The following is a 20,790-nucleotide window of genomic DNA, read 5'->3' as shown; positions in this document are numbered from 1 at the left end:
ATCCCAGCGACCGGTTAGGCCCCACAGAGTTGGCCTTCTCCGGGTCCCGTCGACTAAACAATGTCATTTGGCGGGACCCAGGGAAAGAGCATTCTCTGTGGCGGCCCTGGCCCTCTGGAACCAACTCCCCCCAGAGATCAGAATTGAACCCCACCCTCCTTGCCTTTTCAAACTTCTCAAAACCCACCTCTGCCGTCAGGCATGGGGGAATTGAAATATCTTCCCCAGGCCTATATAATTTATGTATGGTGTGTTATGTGCATGTTTTTTAAATTATGGGTTTTTAATTTCGTATTATTAGATTTGTATTGTACATTGTTTCTATCACTGCTGTGAGCCGCCCCGAGTCTACGGAGAGGGGTGGCATACAAATTTAATAAATAATAAATGAGCTACCATTACAGATTAACAGAGTTGGAAGAGTAGGCAGTAATGGGCAGCCAAAATTTTTACTGCCACACTGTGGGTGTGGCTTATTTTGTAGGTGTGGATTAATGTGACTGGGTAGCAGTGGCTTGCCAGCCATGTGACCAGGTGAGAGTGGCTTGAATGATCATCATCGTTCATGTAAACTGTTAAGTCCTCGACTTACAACCTTCCCAGTGTCGTTTGCTGGGGTGACAATTTGCTTCACGTTTCCGTGCTCTCCTTCCTGGGTCACCCCCCCCCCCAACTGAGGCTGGATAGCTAGGCGAACGGCTGCTGCCAGAAGCATAAATGCTGCCAGCACCACTTCCACCTACGCCTTCTGCTTGCACCTCAGATTAGATTAGATTAGATTTATTGGATTTATATGCCACTCCTCTCCGCAGACTCGGGGCAGCTCTCAACAATGGTGAAGAACAATACATAGTAACAAATCTATTGAGGTTAGCTCTGGCCCAGCTCCTGCCCCAAGGACTGTGGATGTGGGGGAGACATCCACATGCTGCAGGCCTGTTTTGCTCCTGGTGGAATCTGCTGATGAAGACTCCTCTGACCAAGAAGATATGAGTGACAGGGAAGAGGAGAGTGTGGCAGACAGCTCAGAAGGAGATCAATTATCTAGCTCCTCCTTGGAGTTAATGATACAGCCACGCATGCGGAGAGCGATGCATAGCCAACAAAAACTAAGAGATTATTATCACAGAAAATGGGGTCACCTATGGTTGGGTGGGGCTGTGGTAATTAGTGAGGCTGCTGTAAAGAGCAGCCTGTCAGTTTGGCCATTGTGAAGGATTATCTGATTGTGGTGTTTCGTGACTGCTTTACTGACTTGGACCTTTTGTGTGCTGATTTTTCCCTGCTTTGAAACTAAACCAGAGCAAAGTGTGTTTCACTTTGTGAAAGAAGAAGGACTGTGAATTGCCTCACAGCTGCAAGCTAAGTATCACAAAACTGATTAGGGACTTGTACAAATTACCAGTTTGTTTGGAGACAAGTGCTCTTTGCTATACCAAAAGAGGGCTTGGTTTAAGTGAATTTTCATTATAAAGAACATTGTTTTGAATTTTCAAATGTGTTTGTGTCTGAAATTTGAACCTCTGAATTTGTGAGAGTAGTCTACGAGAGAGCCCAACAGAACACAAATCTAATATTTAAAAATCTAGGTTACAGTTTTAGATTAAAAAGTCCAAAAAAAGAAACCCCAGTATATAAAAAACAACACACAATCGAATCATACACAAAAACTACATGGGCAAGGGGGAGATGTTTCAATTTCCCCATGCCTGACGGCAGAGGTGGGTTTTAAGAGGTTTACGAAAGGCAAGGAGGGTGGGGGCAATCCTGATCTCTGGGGGGAGCTGGTTCCAGAGGGTCGGAGCCACCACAGAGAAGGCTCTTCCTCTGGGTCCCGCCAGACGACATTGTTTAGTCGACGGGACCAGGAGAAGGCCAACTCTGTGGGACCTAACCGGTCGCTGGGATTCATGCGGCAGAAGGCGGTCCCGGAGATATTCTGGTCCGGTGCCATGAAGGGCTTTATAGGTCATAACCAACACTTTGAATTGTGACTGGAAACTGATCTCCCACTCAGGTGGGAGGTGGCCGTGTGAGGCTGGAGGAGAGCTGGGCAGGTGAGAGGGAAGCTTGTCCGAGGCCAGGAAGGAGGAAAGAGGAAAAAAGCAAGAAGCGCAGACACAGCAGCAGGGAAATGAAGGAGAGCCGAGCCAAGACCAGTAATCCAGGAAGTGACAGCTGCCAATCAGATGGAGCTTGGCACGCCTCTTCATTTCCACTGGTGGAACTGCGTTCCACCCTGTCCTGCCTGCTGCCCACTCCTTGTAGGTTATAGAAACATAGAAGATTGACGGCAGAAAAAGTCCTCATGGTCCATCTAGTCTGCCCTTAATTCCTGCATTTTATCTTAGGATGGATATATGTTTATCCCAGCCATGTTTAAATTCAGTTGCTGTGGATTAACCAATCACGTCTTCTGGAAGTTTGTTCCAAGCATCTACTACTCTTTCAGTAAAATAATATTTTCTCATGTTGCTTTTGATCTTTCCCCCAACTAACTTCAGATTGTGTCCCCTTGTTCTTGTGTTCACTTTGTTATTAAAAACACTTCCCTCCTGAACCTTATTTAACACTTTAACATATTTAAATGTTTCAATCATGTCCCTCCTTTTCCTTCTGTCCTCCAGACTATACAGATTGGGTTCATTAAGTCTTTCCTGATACGTTTTATGCTTAAGACCTTCCACCATTCTTGTAGCCCGTCTTTGGACCCGTTCAATTTTGTCAATATCTTTTTGTAGGTGAGGTCTCCAGAACTGAACACAGTACTCCAAATGTGGTCTCACCAGTGCTCTATATAAGGGTATCACAATCTCCCTCTTCCTGCTTGTTATACCTCTAGCTATGCAGCCAAGCATCCTACTTGCTTTTCCTACTGCCCGACCACACAGCTCACCCATTTTGAGACTGTCAGAAATCACTACCCCTAAATCCTTCTCTTCTGAAGTTTTTGCTAACACAGAACTGCCAATGCAATATTCAGATTGAGGATTCCTTTTCCCCAAGTGCATTATTTTACATTAAAGTGCAGTTTCCATTGCTTTGACCATTTATCTAGTAAAGCTAAATCATTTACCATATTACAGACCCCTCCAGGAATATCAACCCTATTGCACACTTTAGAGTCATCGGCAAATAGGCAAACCTTCTCTACCAAACCTTCCCCTATTTCACTCACAAACATATTAAAAACAATAGGACCCAGAACAGACCCTTGTGGCACACTGCTTGTGACCTGTCTCTGCTCAGAATACTCACCATTAACAATAACTCTCTGATGTCTATGCTTCAGCCAGCTTGAAATCCACTGAACTATCCAGGGATTAAGTGCAATCTTCACTAATTTATCTATCAGCTCTTTCTGTGGAACCATATCAAAGGCTTTGCTGAAGTCCAGATAGGAAATATCCACGGCACCACCTTGATCCAACACCTTTGTGACATAGTCAAAGAAATCAATGAGATTAGTCTGACATGATTTGCCTTCAGTAAAGCCATGCTGATTTGGGTCCAATAAGTTATTGTTTTTTAGGTGCTGATTTATCCTCTTTTTGAGTAGAGTCTCCATCATTTTAACTATAACTGATGTCAAGCTAACTGGCCTGTAGTTACCAGCTTCTTCTCTACTGCCCTTCTTGTGGATAGGCACAACACTGGCCATTCGCCAATCCTCAGGAACATCTTATTTATTTATTTATTTATTTAATTTGTCAAACAAGTATAATATTATAGTACATATTAACATAACATAACATATCATAGCATAGCATAACATAACATAAGTAGAACGTAGTAATAGAAAGGATAATAAGACAGTAGGACAGGAACATTAGGCACAAAAGTGCCCTTATGCATGCCCCTTACAGACCTCTTAGAAAAGGGGAGAGGTCAATTGTAGATAATGTAAGGTTGAAGATTTTGGGGTTGGGGGAAGCAACAACAGAGTCAGGTAATGAGTTCCAGGTGCTGACCACTCTATTGCTGAAATCGTATTTTCTGCAGTCAAGTTTGGAGCGATTTACATTCAGTTTGTATCTATTACGTGCTCTTGTGTTGTTGTTGTTAAAGGTGAAGTAGTCACTGACAGGGAGTACATTATGATGTATGATTTTATGAACAACAGTTAATCAGCATAGCAGCAAAATTCTCTCCTATCACGACGTGTTGGAGTCCTGATTGATGTCAGTGTCTTTTCTGCTTGGATCAACCAATTCCTGTCTACATGAATGCAGAGATTTCCCAATGCTGACAAAGTTACCTAGTTTGGGTAATGACATATCTGCAAGAAAATAACCAAGCACAGAGAGCACCAAGGATCCCTTATTAGAACTTACAGTGATTTTTTTTTCTTCTTTGCAAGTTAAATGTCAAGGGATTTTTTTCCCCTCTGGAAATTCTCTGGAGGAATTAACCATGCTCAGGAGCAATATAGAAATATCTGGCATCAAGGAAAGTTGGTGTATAAATTGTCTTGTGCCCCTAGGAAGCTGGGCTGAGTTTACAGGCAGCAGGAGCTCTGCTGCCGTGTTTGCCCTTCATTTTGGAAGTTCTCTCTGGACTTGGTATCATATTAGAGAAGCAACTGAAACAAGTCTTGCTGCAATTTGCTTTCCTCAACTGAATTTGCAGGGGATTAAACCATAAATGGGACCAGTCCTTCTGCTTCTGATGGAGCTTTTGTTGCCCCAGGCAGTCTGTGGGATGCTCAGGACCAAGTGTGTCTTGACCATGGAAAGGGATACAAGAAACCCATTCAATTTTTACAGGTCAGGAGACCATATTATCAGTGGAGTCTTCCCTGCAACAAATATTCGACAATTAGAGGAGCTCAATTTCAGGTTGAGTCCTTTTAAAAAATCTTCTCGGTAAGTCATGGAATATCGAATGATATTGTATTATTAAACATATAAAGAATGGTTGCTGGGATTGGGTATGTCTAGTTGAATGAAAAGGACTCCACATGATAGCAGGGCTTCACTATTTCAAGGGTTTTCACAAGATAGTAGTTTTCCAATGTCTCAGGGGTTTCCACAAAGAAGTGGGGGTAAAGCTGTTCTCCAAAGCACCTGAAGGCAGGAAAGCAAAAATCGAAGGTAGAATTGGATTTTAATACATCTGTATATAAACACAATGAAGTACAAGCACATTCAGCAGATAAAACAAAAGTAAGCTTTAATGCTCAGCATCATAGAAACATAGAAGACTGACGTCAGAAAAAGACTTCATGATTCATCTAGTCTGCCCTTATACTATTTCCTGTATTTTATCTTAGGATGGATATATGTTTATCCCAGGCCTGTTTAAATTTTGTTACTGTGGATTTATCTACCACGTCTGCTGGAAGTTTGTTCCAAGGATCTACTACTCTTTCAGTGAAATAATATTTTCTCATGTTGCTTTTGATCTTTCCCCCAACTAACTTCAGATTGTGTCCTCTTGTTGTTGTGTTCACTTTCCTATTAAAAACACTTCCCTCCTGGACCTTATTTAACACTTTAACATATTTAAATGTTTCGATCATGTCCCCCCTTTTCCTTCTGTCCTCCAGACTATACAGATTGAGTTCATTAAGTCTTTCCTGATACGTTTTATGCTTAAGACCTTCCACCATTCTTGTAGCCCATCTTTGGACCCGTTCAATTTTGTCAATATCTTTTTGTAGGTGAGGTCTCCAGAGCTGAACACAGTATTCCAAATGTGGTCTCACCAGCACTCTATATAGCGGGATCATAATCTCCCTCTTCCTGCTTGTTATACCTCTAGCTATGCAGCCAAGCATCCTACTTGCTTTCCCTACCGCCTGACTGCATTGTTCACCCATTTTGAGACTGTTATAAATCACTATACCTAAATCCTTTTCTTCTGAAGTTTTCGCTAACACAGAACTGCCAATACAATACTCAGATTGAGGATTCCTTTTACCCAAGTGCATTATTTTACATTTGGAAACATTAAACTGCAGTTTCCATTGCTTTGACCATTTATCTAGTAAAGCTAAATAATTTACCATATTACAGATGCCTCCAGGAATATCAACCCACACTTATTACACGGGGCAAAACCCGAACTTAGAACAATCTACATGCATATACCCGTGAAAATCTACGAAAACATATATATATATATATATATATATATATATATATATATATATATATATATATATATATGTTTTCATAGATTTCGTAGATATATATATTTACATGCACACTATACAAATATAACAAGTGTACATCAGTCCTTTGAGTGAATCTTGATTGATTACTACAATCAGATCCAGGCAGGTTTCTGGACCATCTTTTCATAAGTGGCTTTTCCTTTTACTTATCTGTCTGAAGTTGAGAAAGAGAAAATGACAACAATGCACAGATAGTCTGAAATTACTATGTTTTGGCTTTTGAGCAGTCTCAGCATTGATGTATTTTCTTAGTTTTCTTATTTATTTGTTCTCTTTCTCTCCGTTATTTTATTGTTCTCTTTTCCTTAAGCTTTGTTTAAACTTCCTTTTTATTTCATTTTTATGGATGTGAGCTGCACAGAGTAATAGGGAGGTAGACAGCAAATAAATTTAATAATAATAAGTAGATAAGGGGAACTACTTATCTACTACTCTACTCTAACACTACTCACCAGAGCCTAAAAAACTTTTGTCAGACCCATCCTTGAATACAGTTCATCTGTCTGGAACCCATACCACATCTTGGACATCAACACCCTTGAAAATGTCCAAAAATACTTCAACAGAATACCCTACGAAAGCAGACTATCAATCCTAGGTCTAGAAAGCTTAGAACTACGTCGCCTAAAACACGATCTAAGTATTGCCCACAAGATCATATGCTGCAATGTTCTACCTGTCAATGACTACTTCAGCTTCAATCGCAACAAAACAAGAGCATGCAACAGATTCAAACTTAATATTAACCGCTCCAAACTTGACTGTAAAAAATATGACTTCAGCAACCGAGTTGTCGAAGCGTGGAACTCATTATCTGACTCAGTAGTGTACCAGTGTGCCTTCCATCCCCTGTCCAATTGTCTTTCCTTATCTTATTTATATTTTCTTCCTTTCAAATATGTTCACCTATACTTTTATATATTTTCTTCTATTCTTTTCTTTATTTATATTATTACATATTTATTCTCTTCAATGTGTATCATTTATTGGACAAAATAAATAAATAAAATAAAATAACTTTGAGAACAAATTTGCAGTCACTATACCACACATGAAATTATTTCCACTGAAGGTATCATGGTATGATTCACATATCTTTTCAGGAAACCAAGTATGATGTACTGGAAAATTCTTTCCTTCCTTTTTGCCATACAGGAAATCAATAAAGATCCCCACATTTTACCCAATTTCACCTTGGGCTACAACCTCCATGACAACTTTTCTAATAGAAGAATGACTTTGGATGCTCTGTTGGATTTGCTTTCAACTGGAGAGGGTGGTGTTCCCAACTACAGTTGTAGAAGGAAGAAAAACATGCTGGTTCTTATGGAAGAAGCCAACTCTGACATATCCATTCTCATTTCTGACATGTTGGGCATCTACAAAGTCCCACAGGTATGGAGCAGGCAAATGGTTTATTTTATTTTATTTATTTATTTTATCCAATACACAAATGCTCTACCCTCCACATCGGCAAAAAGAATCCAAACGGCACATACAAACTGAATAAACAATCTCTCACTGCCAACCCACACTCAGTAAAAGACCTTGGAATACTAATATCAAATGACCTAAGTGCTAAAGCCCACTGCAACAATATCGCCAAAAAAGCTTCTAGAGTTGTTAACCTGATCCTAAGCAGCTTCTGCTCAGGCAATCTCACACTACTCACAAGAGCCTACAAAGGTTTTGCCAGACCCATCCTAGACTACTGCTCATCTGTCTGGAACCCATACCACATCTCAGACATCAACACCCTTGAAAATGTCCAACGATATTTCACCAGAATAGCCCTTCACTCCTCCACTCGAAACACAATATCCTACGAAAATAGACTAACAATCCTGAGCCTAGAAAGCCTAGAACTACGGCGCCTAAAACACGATTTGAGTACTGCCCAAAAGATCATATGCTGCAACGTCCTACCGGTCAATGACTACTTCAGCTTCAACCGCAACAACACAAGAGCACGCAACAGATTCAAACTTAATACGAACTGCTCCAAACTTGACTGTAAAAAATATGATTTCAACAATCGAGTTATCGAAGCATGGAACTCATTACCGGACTCAATTGTATCAACCCCTAACCCCCAACATTTCTCCCTTAGACTCTCCAGGATTGACCTCTCCAGGTTCCTAAGAGGCCAGTAAGGGGCGCACATAAGTGCACTGGTGTGCCTTTCGTCCCCTGTCCAATTGTCTTTCCTTTCTTTCACCTATCATATATATTCTCTTCCTTTCATATAACCTCTCCTCTAAGTTCACTTTTACCCTTATATATATTACCACATGTCAATTTGTGTATTGGACAAATGAATAAATAAATAAATAAACAATACATATTGAAGAGAATAGACATGTAGACATATAAAAAAAAGGAGAGAAGAAAAGACATAAAAATAGAGGAGAAAATATATGAAAGGAAGAAAAAAATATATGAGATAAAGGAGAGACAATTGGACAGGGGACGGAAGGCACACTAGTGCACTTATACACGCCCCTTACTGACCTCTTAGGAACTTGGAGAGGTCAGTCATGGATAGTCTAAGGGGAAAATGTTGGGGGTTAGGGGTTGACACTACTGAGTCCGGTAATGAAGTCCACGCTTCGACAACTCGATTGATAAAGTCATATTTTTTACAGGTTCTCTAAGTTTACTCCAGAGGATGTCAAGGAGATTTCCTCCTTAGAAATGTTTGGAACAGTTTAATAGCCCTTTGACATATATACGGCTTTGCAGTGCTTTATGGTCCTCTTTTAGAAAGTTAAAAACCCAGCATATTGCCCCTAACAATATTGGCCCTCATTTTACCAACTTCAGAAGGATAGAAGAATGAATCAACCTAGAGCCCCATCAATATTAATGCCTTCTAAACTACATCAGAGGATTTGCCAAGCAATGGCAAGTTAAAGTCCCTCAGCACCATGAGCCTGGGGAACTCCACCACCAGTCCAGCTACTGCCTCTAACAGTGCAGGCAGGGCCATTGTATTGCAGCTGGGAGGCAGGTATGTCAGCAATATACCCAACTGAATCCCTGAGTCCAACTTCGGGAGGAGAGATTCACACCCAACAATCTCTGGGGCAGGGATCCTGCGACAAAGAAGACTCTTGCATTGCCACTCCTCTACCCCTTCCCTGGGGTCACGTCTGGTGCCATACTTGACACTCGCCTGGGCACATCTCTGAGAGGGGGGCACCCCTCCTGATCAAGCCATGTCTCAGTTATAAATGCCAGGTTGGCTCCCACCTCCATGATTACATCATGAATGAGGGAAGCTTTGTTGATAATAAACCTGGCATTAAACAATAGTGTTCGGAAACTTCAGGTCGTGCAGAATGCAGCTGCGAGAGCAATCATGGGCTTTTCCAAATATGCCCATGTTACACGAACACTCCGCAGTCTGCATTGGTTGCCGATCAGTTTCCGGTCACAATTCAAAGTGTTGGTTATGACCTATAAAGCCCTTCATGGCACCGAACCAGATTATCTAAGGGACCGCCTTCTGCTGCACGAATCCCAGCGACAAGTTAGGTCCCACAGAGTGGGCCTTCTCCGGGTCCCGTCAACTAAACAATGTTGCTTGGCGGGACCCAGGGGAAGAGCCTTCTCTGTGGCAGCCCTGGCCCTCTGGAACCAACTCCCTCCAGAAATTAGAATTGCCCCCAACCTCCTCGCCTTTCGTAAGCTGCTAAAAACCCACCTCTGCCACCAGGCATGGGGGAACTGAGACATTCCCTTCCCCCTAGGCCTATACAATTTATGCATGGTATGTCTGTATGTATGTTTGGTTTTATAAGAAGGGTTTTAACTGTTTTAATATTGGATTTCTATATGCTGTTTTTATTACTGTTGTTAGCTGCCCCGAGTCTACGGAGAGGGGCGGCATACAAATCCAATAGATAGATAGATAGATAGATAGATAGATAGATAGATAGATAGATAGATAGATAGATAGATAGATAGATAGATAGATAGATAGAAGCTTGAGCCCAATGAGGTGACAGTGGCTAAGACACTGAGCTTGTCAATCAGAAGGTTGGCAGTTCAGCAGTTCAAATCCCTAGCGCCATGCAATGGAGTGAGCTCCTGCTACTTGTCCTAGTTTCTGCCAACCTAGCAGTTTGAAAGCATGTACCGTATTTTTCGCTCCATAAGACGCAGTTTTTTTCCTCCCAAAGTAGGATGAAAAATCAGCGGCGTCTTATGGAACGAAGATGCAGGCAGGGAGGGGGGGAGGCGCTGGAGCAGAGGGGGGTGGCGATATACAGTAGAATCTCAACAACCCGGGTTCGGGGGGTGCTGGGAAGCCCCCCAGGCCGGCTGCGATCTTTTAAAACAGCCGCGCCGCTTCTCAGCTGACTCCTAAAGCCAAAAGCCAAAGGCGAACTTCCGCGCTTCAGGAGTCAGCTGAGAAGCGGCGCGGCTGTTTTAAAAGATCGCAGCCGGCCTGGGGGGCTTTCCAGCACCCCCCCGAACCCCCAACCCGGGTTCGGGGGCGTGCTGGGAAGCCCCCCAGGCCGGCTGCGATCTTTTAAAACAGCCGCGCTGCTTCTCAGCTGACTCCTAAAGCCAAAAGCCAAAGGCGAACTTCCGCGCTTCAGGAGTCAGCTGAGAAGCGGCGCGGCTGTTTTAAAAGATCGCAGCCGGCCTGGGGGGCTTTCCAGCACCCCCCCGAACCCCCAACCCGGGTTCGGGGGCGTGCTGGGAAGCCCCCCAGGCCGGCTGCGATCTTTTAAAACAGCCGCGCTGCTTCTCAGCTGACTCCTAAAGCCAAAAGACAAAGGCGAACTTCCACGCTTCAGGAGTCAGCTGAGAAGCGGCGCGGCTGTTTTAAAAGATCGCAGCCGGCCTGGGGGGCTTTCCAGCACCCCCCCGAACCCCCAACCCGGGTTCGGGGGCATGCTGGGAAGCCCCCCAGGCCGGCTGCGATCTTTTAAAACAGCCGCGCCGCTTCTCAGCTGACTCCTGAAGCCAAAAGCCAAAGGCGAACGCTCTTGGCTTTCCCGCTTCCCAAGCTTGGCCACCGCAGCCAAGCAGAGCCTGAACGAGAGAGTATCCAGGCTTCGGTCACCAGCAGCCCAGCCCCCCACCTATTATGCCTCCTCTTCCCCCTCCCACGACGTATTTGGGAGATTAGCCCATAAAGCTAACGCTCTCCAAGGAGAATGCAGCCTTCTCCTTTCTTTGGATTCTAAAATATTTAGAGCTATTTATTTGTTGTTGCTTGTTTGTATATTTTCCCAATTCCCCTAGGGCAGTGTTATTGTAATAAATATTTTAGCCTACTTTTTGGCTCAAAATATTTTTTTTCTATTTTCCTCCTCTAAAATCTAGGTGCGTCTTATCAGCAGGTGCGTCTTATAGAGCGAAAAATACGGTAAATATGCAAGTAAAAAAATAGCAACCACCTTTGGTGGGAATGTAACAGCCTTTTGTGCACCTTCGACATTTAGTCACACTGGCCACATGATCTCAGAGATGTCTCCAGACAGCAGTGGCTCTTCAGCTTAGAAATGGAGATGAGCACCACCACGTAGAGCCACAAATGACTAAAACACAAATGCAGGGGAACCTTTACCTTTTAAATAATTACACTTGTTAACTAAACAACTACACTTGTTAACTAAACAAATACACACAACCAGGAACCATATAAATGCAACAAATAGAACACAATGCACCTATTTTGGAAAGAGAGATGTTCCCTGACAATGAGCTTCAGCATGAGCCCAAAAGCTTGGAAGAAGAATCAAGCTTTGGTCTCTCCAATTGGATCCTGCAAAGATTTGGATTTATTTTTATTTTTAATGATCCATTGATGACAGTTGCTTGTCTACATTCTCAACATGTTTTATTTTATTTATTTATTTGTTTGTTTGTTTGTTTGTTTGTCAAGCTTAACAGATATAAGTATAAACATGATTATGAATACAGGAAATGGATACAAGTAAATGGGGATAGTAATAGGGGTAAAATTCAAAGTTTTTCACTACCAGTTTTGAGGGAGTGGCTTCGTGGGTGTGTGGCAGGGGAAGGTTACTGCAAAATCTCCATTCCCACCCCACTCCAGGTGAAGGATACTGCAAAATTCCACTGCTGGTTCTCCAGAACTTGCTGAATTTCACTCCTGGACAGTAGGACAGAGATGGTAGGCATGTTGGTGCACTTATGCATGCCCTGTGCAAACCTCTTAGGAATGGGTGAGATCAACAGTAGACAATCTAAGGTTGCAATTATGGAAGTTTGGGGATGGAACCAGAGTTAGGTAGTGCATTCCAGGTATTGACCACTCTGTTGCTGAATTCCTGTTCCTCAATTAAGTCCATCAAGGTAAATTGGAATATTCTGTCCACTAACTAATATCTGAAACTATCTCTTCAGTATCTAATAGTTTGACTTTCTAAAAACCTAAAATAAAATACAAACCTCTTATTATTTTGGGTTTTTTCCCCCCAGATCAGCTACACTTTCATTTCACCTTTCCTGAGCGATAAAACTCAATTACCCTTTTTCTACCGAACCGTCCCCAAAGAAGGAGCTCATGTGTTGGGGATTATTAAATTGCTATTGTATTTTCGATGGACATTCATTGGTGTCTTTGCTGCGGCCACTGATAATGGGGAACATTTCATTAGGACTTTCGTTCCTATCCTTGCTCAGAATGGCATTTGTGTTGTTTTTTCACAAATAGTATTAATGAACGCTGAGAACTTCAAGTATATGACTTCTATTTTCAACATGTGGAGCCAAATCAATGTATTTGTCTACTATGCAGAATTTACATTCAGAGAGGCAGCAATTTTTCTAGAATTCATATTGGAATCCTTGAGAAAACCTGTAGTAGGAAAACTTTGGATTGTAACAGCTTTATGGGATCTCACCATCGAATTATCATTTAGCGATTTCTCTTCAAGATATGCCCATAATATTTTTTCTTTTCTTATCCAGACAAGCAAAAGGACCAAATTTGATGATTTAAAATATATCTATACTCTTACCGGAGCATTTACGAATGCAAAATTTCATTGTTCTTATAAAAAGCCTTCTTTTTCTGTGAAAGGCTGGATCAGATGTATAGAGAGAAAAAATGTGGGTACTCTATCTCAAGAATGGATTGAAAAGACCTTCTCTTTAGATAACTCCTTAAGTTACAATGCTATCCAGATTGTGGCACGGGCCTTAAATGAGGTCTATTTGCCTCAATCCCAGAGGACAAGGATGGAGAGAAAAGGCAGGATGGAAGTTCAAATGATCCAGCCATGGCAGGTAGTCTCTTTCACATTTTATGCATAGTGCTAATGTTGAAGGTTATAATAATGATAATGATAATTTATTAGATTTTTATGCCGCCCCTCTCTGAAGACTCAGAGCAGCTCACAACAGTAATACAATACAAAAATCCAATGATAAAAGCAAAAACATTTAAAACCCTAAATTAAAAAAACAATCATATAACCCAAACAAACCATAAATAAAATGAAGCTGAAGTTTAACAATGATGTTTGTATGGTCTGATGCAAAACAAAAGAGATAGTTTGCGCCCATCATGGCGTACATAAGTGAACTGATGTGCCTAACGTCCCCTGTCCAATTACCTTTCCTTTTCTCATATATCCTATATATTCTCTCCCTCTCATCCACTCCTCTTCTTTTTTACTTACTATCCCTATATATACTACTTAATGTCTATTTCATTCCATATGTATTGTATATTGGACAAAGAATAAATAAATAAATAAATAAATAAATAAATAAGTGGCAAGGGACTGAGCTACTTAGTATTAAATTCAGGGGTTTTCTGGAGAAGCATTTAAACTGAACAATGCGGACAGAGAATTATTATTTTTTGTTTATTTGTTTTGTCAAGTACGTATTGGTGGTAAACAAAGATATAACAAAGTTACTTGTAACAATGTTACATGTTGGTAGTAAGAGAGAAACATTAAGACAGGGGATGGAAGGCACACTGGTACACTTATGCATGCCCCTCAAATATTAAGGCTGTTGGGGTCTGGATGGGTGTCAACAGATCCAATCTCAACCCTGATAAGACGGAGTGGCTGTGGGTTTTGCCTCCCAAGGACAATTCCATCTGTCCCCCTGGGGGGGGAAAATCACTGACCCCCTCAGAGAGGGTCCGCAACTTGGGCGTCCTCCTCGATCCACAGCTCACATTAGAGAAACATCTTTCAGCTGTGGCGAGGGGGGCATTTGCCCAGGTTCGCCTGGTGCACCAGTTGTGGCCCTATTTGGACCGGAAGTCACTTCTCACAGTCACTCATGCCCTCATCACCTCGAGGTTCGACTACTGTAATGCTCTCTACATGGGGCTACCTCTGAAAAGTGTTTGGAAACTTCAGATCGTGCATAATGCAGCTGCAAGAGCAATCATGGGCTTCCCTAAATATGCCCATGTTACACTAACACTCCGCAGTCTGCATTGGTTGCCGATCAGTTTCTGGTCACAATTCAAAGTGTTGGTTATGACCTATAAAGCCCTTCATGTCATTGGACCACAATATGTCCGGGACCGCCTTCTGCCGCACGAATCCCAGTAACCAGTTATGTCTCACAGAGTTGGCCTTCTCCGGGTCCTGTTGACTAAACAATGTCATTTGGCGGGACCCAGGGGAAGAGCTTTCTCTGTGGTGGCCTCAACCCTCTGGAACCAACTCCCCCCAGAGATCAGAATTTCCCCCACCCTCGTCACCTTTCGTAAGCTCCTTAAAACCCACCTTTGTCGTCAGGCATGTGGGAACTGAGATATTCCTTTCCCCCTAGGCCTATACAATTTATGCATGGTATGCTTGTGTGTATGTTTGGGTTTTTAAATAAGGGTTTTTTAAATTATTAGATTTGCTACATGTTGTTTTATTATTGTTGTTAGCCGCCCCGAGTCTACGGAGAATCGCAGCATACAAATCTAATAAATAAATTAATTAATTAATTGATATCAAGAAGTTTGGATTCTCTCTCAATATATTGCAATCTAACACAAGATTGTATTTAATTGCATAATTATTATTGTGCATCAAAATATTAATCACTCTGTACTTGAAGTTGTCCTAGATTTCCCTCAAATAACAAGTACATAAAACAGTCAGTTATAAGTATTGGCATTTGCTTTACAAATTTCTAATGCCAATCAATATTTCCACAACTGTGCTACTCGGCTTGATACCATGACTCCTACATCTTGTAGAATCAAATTCCTACATCTTGTAGAATCAAAATGCAAGACCTAAAACAAATAATCAAGGCTCAGTGCAATGTTTCTTGTTGGATGTACAATGAAGAGAGAATATTGGGACACACCTAGGTAGGCAAAAGGATGTACTCATATTAATACATCTCAAGAGGAGGGGGAAGCTAAGACATAAACAACAGATTGTGTAAGCTTACTTAATACCTAATGAATCTGAAGTGATCTCTTGCCCTTCTTCTGTCTGCTTATATTCAAGAGAACCAATAAAGAAATAAAATGGTAAAAAAAGAGATGAGGGCACTTTGGGAATGCTGCATACCAGGAAAAAATAATCTCCTATTACCATGTGGAGGACAAATCTATGGAACTTGTCCTCGTAACAGAATACGCTGCAATTCATGAAGCTAAATTCCTCACATCTCTGTAGATTGACTTGATTTAACTGATTCATCTATCTAAAAACTTTCCCCTTGTACTGTAGTTCCACCATTTCTTGAAGAACCCCCAGAACTACAATAATACCATTGAAGGAATATATTTGGATAGGAATGGAGATTTGATGGCTGACTTTGACATTGTGAGCTGGGTGTTGTTTTCTAATAAGTCAACCAATAGAGTAAAATTTGGGAGTTTAGCAAGAGAAAATTCTGCAGGAGTCAAATTCACCATCAATAAAGAGACCATCATGAAGTCCCAATGGCTCAACCAGGTAGGAACAAAGATCTCTCCTGTCATTAGTTTTATCTGTTATCTCAATGATTGTCCCTTTCCAACCTATGTAACAGATTGCCTTCATATATGGGCTTTGGACTTGTGGTCTTTTAATTTAGGATGAGCAATGAAGATATTTTGTGGAATATAGAAGACTTTTGTCCCAAGGACACAGAGGGAAATGACATGAGAATAGAATAGAATTCTTTATTGGCCAAGTGTGATTGAACACACAAGGAATTTGTCATTGGTGCATATGCTCTCAGTGTACATAAAAGAAACGATACATTTATCAAGAATCATGAGGTACAACACTTAATGATTGCCATAGGGTACAAATAAGCAATCAGGAAATGGTGGAAAGAACTGGAGGCAGGATTTAAGAGAAGTAAAATCACCATGAGACGAACATGAATAAATTCAAGAAGTTGACAATATGGCCAGACATTTAATAGAAAAGGAAGGCAAAGTCTATTATCATTATTATTATTGTTGTTGTTGTTGTTGTTGTTATTGTTGTTATTATTATTATTATTATTATTATTATTATTATTATTATTATTATGTCAATACAACACAGCAAACGAGATCACTATGCTGGATTTCGTATTTTATCACCAGTCGGGTGCTTCCCAAGCACCTAGGACTGCGTGATGTAGTGGCGAATTATGTGTGCGGATCCCAGTAAAGTGGCCTTTTGCAATTGACAGATAGAGATTTTGTCAATTCCGATGGTTTTCAAATGTCCGCTAAGATCCTTTGCCACTGCGCCCAGTGTGCCAAGTACCACTGGGACCACTTTCACGGGCTTATGCCAGAGTGGTTGCAGCTCGATTTTTAGATCTTCGTATTTCACTAATTTCTCTAGCTGCTTCTCCTCAATTCTGCTGTCCCCTGGGATTGCGATGTCGATGATCCATACTTTCTTTTTCTCCAAAATTAAGATGTCTGGTGTGTTATGCTTCAGAATTCGGTCAGTCGGAAGTCCCACAGTAGTTTTGCTTGCTCATTTTCGACCACTTTTTCGGGCTTATGATCCCATCAGTTCTTTGCCATTGGTAAATGGTAGTTCCGGCACAAGTTCCAGTGGTTCATCTGTGCCACAGCATCATGTCTATGCTTTTAGTCAGTCTGTGCGATCTTATTGCAGCAGCTGAGTATGTGATCAATTATTATTATTATTATTATTATTATTATTATTATTATTATTATTATTATTAAGATTTATATGCTGCCCCTCTCTGAGGACTCATGCTGGAGAATTCCAGAATTCTCATTTCTCCTCAGGATCCAGCTGTTGTGGTTTTCTAAGAGTTACTTAGGCAATCTTCCAGAGTTAGTTCTCCAAAATAGACATCTATTTGGACCATTTCTGGAATTGCAACATAGTCTAGAGGAGAAACAGAACATTCTATTTCTAGATCATTTTTCACATACATTTTTTGTTTACCCCCTTCTGACTCTTCTGTCTCATTTTCATAGCTGTTCAGTTTTCAAATCCCATCAACTAGACGATGTCATATGGTGGGAGCTAGGTGAAGAGCCTTCTCTGTGGGGGCTCCGGCCCGCTGTAATCAGCATCCCCCAGGGATTCACACTGCTTCCACCCTCTGAAGACTCATCTGTGCTGCCAGGCTTAGGGCCACTAGATTCCAGCCCCCTGGCTGATGAATGAAATGTATATTCTTCTATTTGAATGGGTATGATTGATTTTTTAAGTAACTGTGATTTTGGAATAGCTAGTTTTAAATTTAATTGGATTTAGGATATTTTGTATTGTTTTTATATGTTGCAAGTTGCCCTGAGTCCTCGGAGAGGGGCGGCATATAAATCAAATAGGTAGGTAGGTAGGTAGGTAGGTAGGTAGGTAGGTGTTCTATCTGGGTCACTCCGGAAGCTATGACCAACCCAAAAAGATAAGCCAGACACACCGGTTGAATCCAAACACAGTTTTATAATGGTAAAGAGAAAAGAAGCCAACAGAAAATGTCCTTACAGATCAGAAAAACACTGGAACTCCAAATAGATACACAAAGGCAATTGTTCATACAGAAACACAGGATCCTTAATGCCAGATGAGGCTGTTGAGATAACAGACACATACACCTCTCACCAGTCTTCAAGGCTACTGGGCCATGAGCCAGGAACAAAAACGCTGAGAGAAAATGCAGATAACACCAACTCCCCTTTGATAACACTCCATGCTGCCAGAATGGTTCTCATACCTTATAAACCCTTCTAATGAGGACCACACCCAACCCCCTGGTGTTTCTCATTCAATGCTGATAATATCTACGCAGTTGATTCCTCCTTTGAGCTATGCGTCTCTGCCGCATACTAATGATAGCTTGTGCGTCATCATCCAGGGACTCCAGGGAATCAAAGCTACTTGCTGGAGAGAGCCCTTCCCCAGGGCTCCCAGGCCTTGCATCACCTTCACTTTCATGACTTCTGTCTGCACTATCTGACTGCCAAGAACTCTCCTCTCCGCTCTCAGCCTCCCCCAGGCATGGAGCCAGCAGAGACGCAGCTGGTATTTGATCTGGCTCAGGCTGAACCACAACAGTAGGTAGGTAGGTAGGTAAGTGGATGGATGGATGATAGATAGATAGATGCTTCTGATACCAATTTTATTTCCCTTCAGCCCTTGCCTTACTCACAGTGTGTGGAGGCTTGTCAGTCTGGATATTTCAAGGTGGTCCAGGAAGGAAAACCAATCTGCTGCTACAACTGTGTGCCCTGTGCTGAAGGGAGCATTTCTACTCAAGAAGGTGGGTGAGTGGGAGTCAAAGGCTTCTCTTGAAAATGGAGTAAAGGTTCCTACAGACATTTGTTTAGAAAAATGTTTTAGGGTTCCATATTAGGGAGAAAACATACTTAACTATCAGGAATAGTTTCACCAAGGGGGTAATATAACCTGCCAGAATCCATTGGAATGAGATTGTTAGATGTGGAAGAAACCAAGCAGCTAACTAAAAGCTTCTGCAGCTTTGTGAAGAATCAGATGAAGTTATATGAAATAATTTATGGTTTTACCATGACAAAGTGCATGATGTTGCTTCTGTAATGTGAAGCTATCCCAAATGACAGCCAACTCAAATAGGATCTCGCCAGTCATTTTAGGATCTTCTACTTCCAGAAAGGACTCAGGGTAGCCACTCCAAGATAACAGAACAAAAGGCTAACAGATTGGAAGTGACCTTGGGGGATCTTGGAAGAAGATTTCCCCAAGATAACAGAAGAACACAACAACAGAGTTGGAAGCAACATGGTGGGGGTGGGGTTAAACAATCTCTTGTTTAACCAGGAAACCCAATCTACTGTACACATACAAAGTAATATTTGGGTATTCTGATTTCAAAATCTAACTCCTATCCTATAAATTCTTGGCACATGTTATACCTGTCCTTTGCAGATGCAGACCACTGCAGAAGATGTCCAGAAGACCAGTATCAAAACAAGCTTCGTAATAAATGTATCCCCAAAATTGTCACCTTTTTGTCCCGTCAAGAGCATTTGGGAATCATCCTTATTTCCTTTTCCCTATTCCTGATTTCCATCACAGTTTTGGTCTTGGGAATATACATTAAATTCCAAGAAACTGCAATCATCAAAGCTAACAATCGGGACCTCTCCTATATCCTCCTCGTCTCCCTTCTGCTTTCCTTCTTGACCTCCTTCCTCTTCATTGGACAGCCAAGGAGAGCTACCTGCCTTCTCCAGCAAGCTGTTTTCAACATTATCTTCACAATTGCTGTGTCTTCTGTTTTGGCCAAAACAATCACAGTGGTGCTGGCCTTCCTGGCCACAAAGCCAGGAAGCAGAGTGACGAGATGGCTGGGCAAGGGTCTGGCCAATTCAATCATCATTTCTTCTTCCAGTATCCAAGTTGTCATTTGTTTGGCCTGGTTAGTAGTCTTTCCTTCATTCCCTGATTCTGACATGTATTCCCAGCCAAGAGAGATTGTTTTACAGTGCAGTGAAGGCTCTGCTGCCATGTTTTATATTGCCCTTGGTTATATGGGCTTCCTGGCTGCCATTTGCTTCATGGTGGCTTTCCTGTCTAGGAATCTTCCAGGAGCCTTCAATGAAACCAAGCTGATCACCTTCAGCATGCTGGTCTTCTGCAGTGTCTGGATCTCCTTTGTGCCTACCTATCTGAGCACCAAAGGAAAATTCATGGTTGCTGTGCAGGTCTTCTCCATCTTAGCCTCCAGTGCTGGGCTGCTGAGTTGCATCTTCATCCCTAAGTGTTACATCATTTTGCTAAGGCCAGACTTGAATACAAAAAAGCAACTGATGTTGAAAAGTGAAGCAGCAATGTGATACGGATGGATGGTCTGGAGTATAATTCCCACCCATTTGTTAATTCATCATTAGCTATTTTTCAGCGGCAAACACTATTTCCCTGGTTGCTTTTAAAGTGATCTGCTAAAGCCAAATTTATTTATTTATTTATTTATTTTATTACTTAGATTTGTATGCCGCCCCTCTCCGAAGACTCGTGCTTGTTTCTGTGTCTGGTAGTGCTGCTTGGACTTTTATCCTTCGTCACTGGCTTTTTAGTAAATATTATATTTTAGCATAGCTGTCTAGGATTCATTTCTCACTTTAGGAAACCAATAAAGGAGAATGTTTGTTGAAACAACGGGCCCCTGATGCTCTCTGAGCTTGGTTGTTTCTTGCAGAT

General features: G+C 41.7%; 1 protein-coding gene across 1 annotated transcript; it reads left to right on the top strand.

The window, feature by feature from the left end:
* Positions 1-7,291: 7,291 nt before the first annotated feature.
* On the top strand, positions 7,292-20,426 carry LOC139159111 (vomeronasal type-2 receptor 26-like). Its single transcript, XM_070736471.1, has 5 exons — positions 7,292-7,573; positions 12,641-12,940; positions 15,871-16,098; positions 18,745-18,871; positions 19,516-20,426. Exons 1-5 carry the CDS (start codon positions 7,292-7,294, stop codon positions 20,424-20,426), a joined length of 1,848 nt encoding a protein of 615 aa, XP_070592572.1.
* Positions 20,427-20,790: the final 364 nt, after the last annotated feature.

The sequence above is a fragment of the Erythrolamprus reginae genome, chromosome 2 (assembly GCF_031021105.1).
Source record: "Erythrolamprus reginae isolate rEryReg1 chromosome 2, rEryReg1.hap1, whole genome shotgun sequence".
NCBI lineage: Eukaryota > Metazoa > Chordata > Lepidosauria > Squamata > Dipsadidae > Erythrolamprus > Erythrolamprus reginae.
Note: the sequence above shows the minus strand (reverse complement) of the source record. Positions and strands in the feature narration are given on the sequence as shown.

Excerpts from the sequence above, each read along its gene's own strand:
- LOC139159111 (XM_070736471.1), top strand. The coding sequence starts at position 7,292 with ATGATGTACTGGAAAATTCTTTCCTTCCTTTTTGCCATACAGGAAATC. Across the intron at positions 12,941-15,870 it reads ACATGTGGAGCCAAATCAAT|TTCCACCATTTCTTGAAGAA; the intron begins GTATTTGTCTAC and ends CTTGTACTGTAG. Across the intron at positions 16,099-18,744 it reads AGTCCCAATGGCTCAACCAG|CCCTTGCCTTACTCACAGTG; the intron begins GTAGGAACAAAG and ends ATTTCCCTTCAG.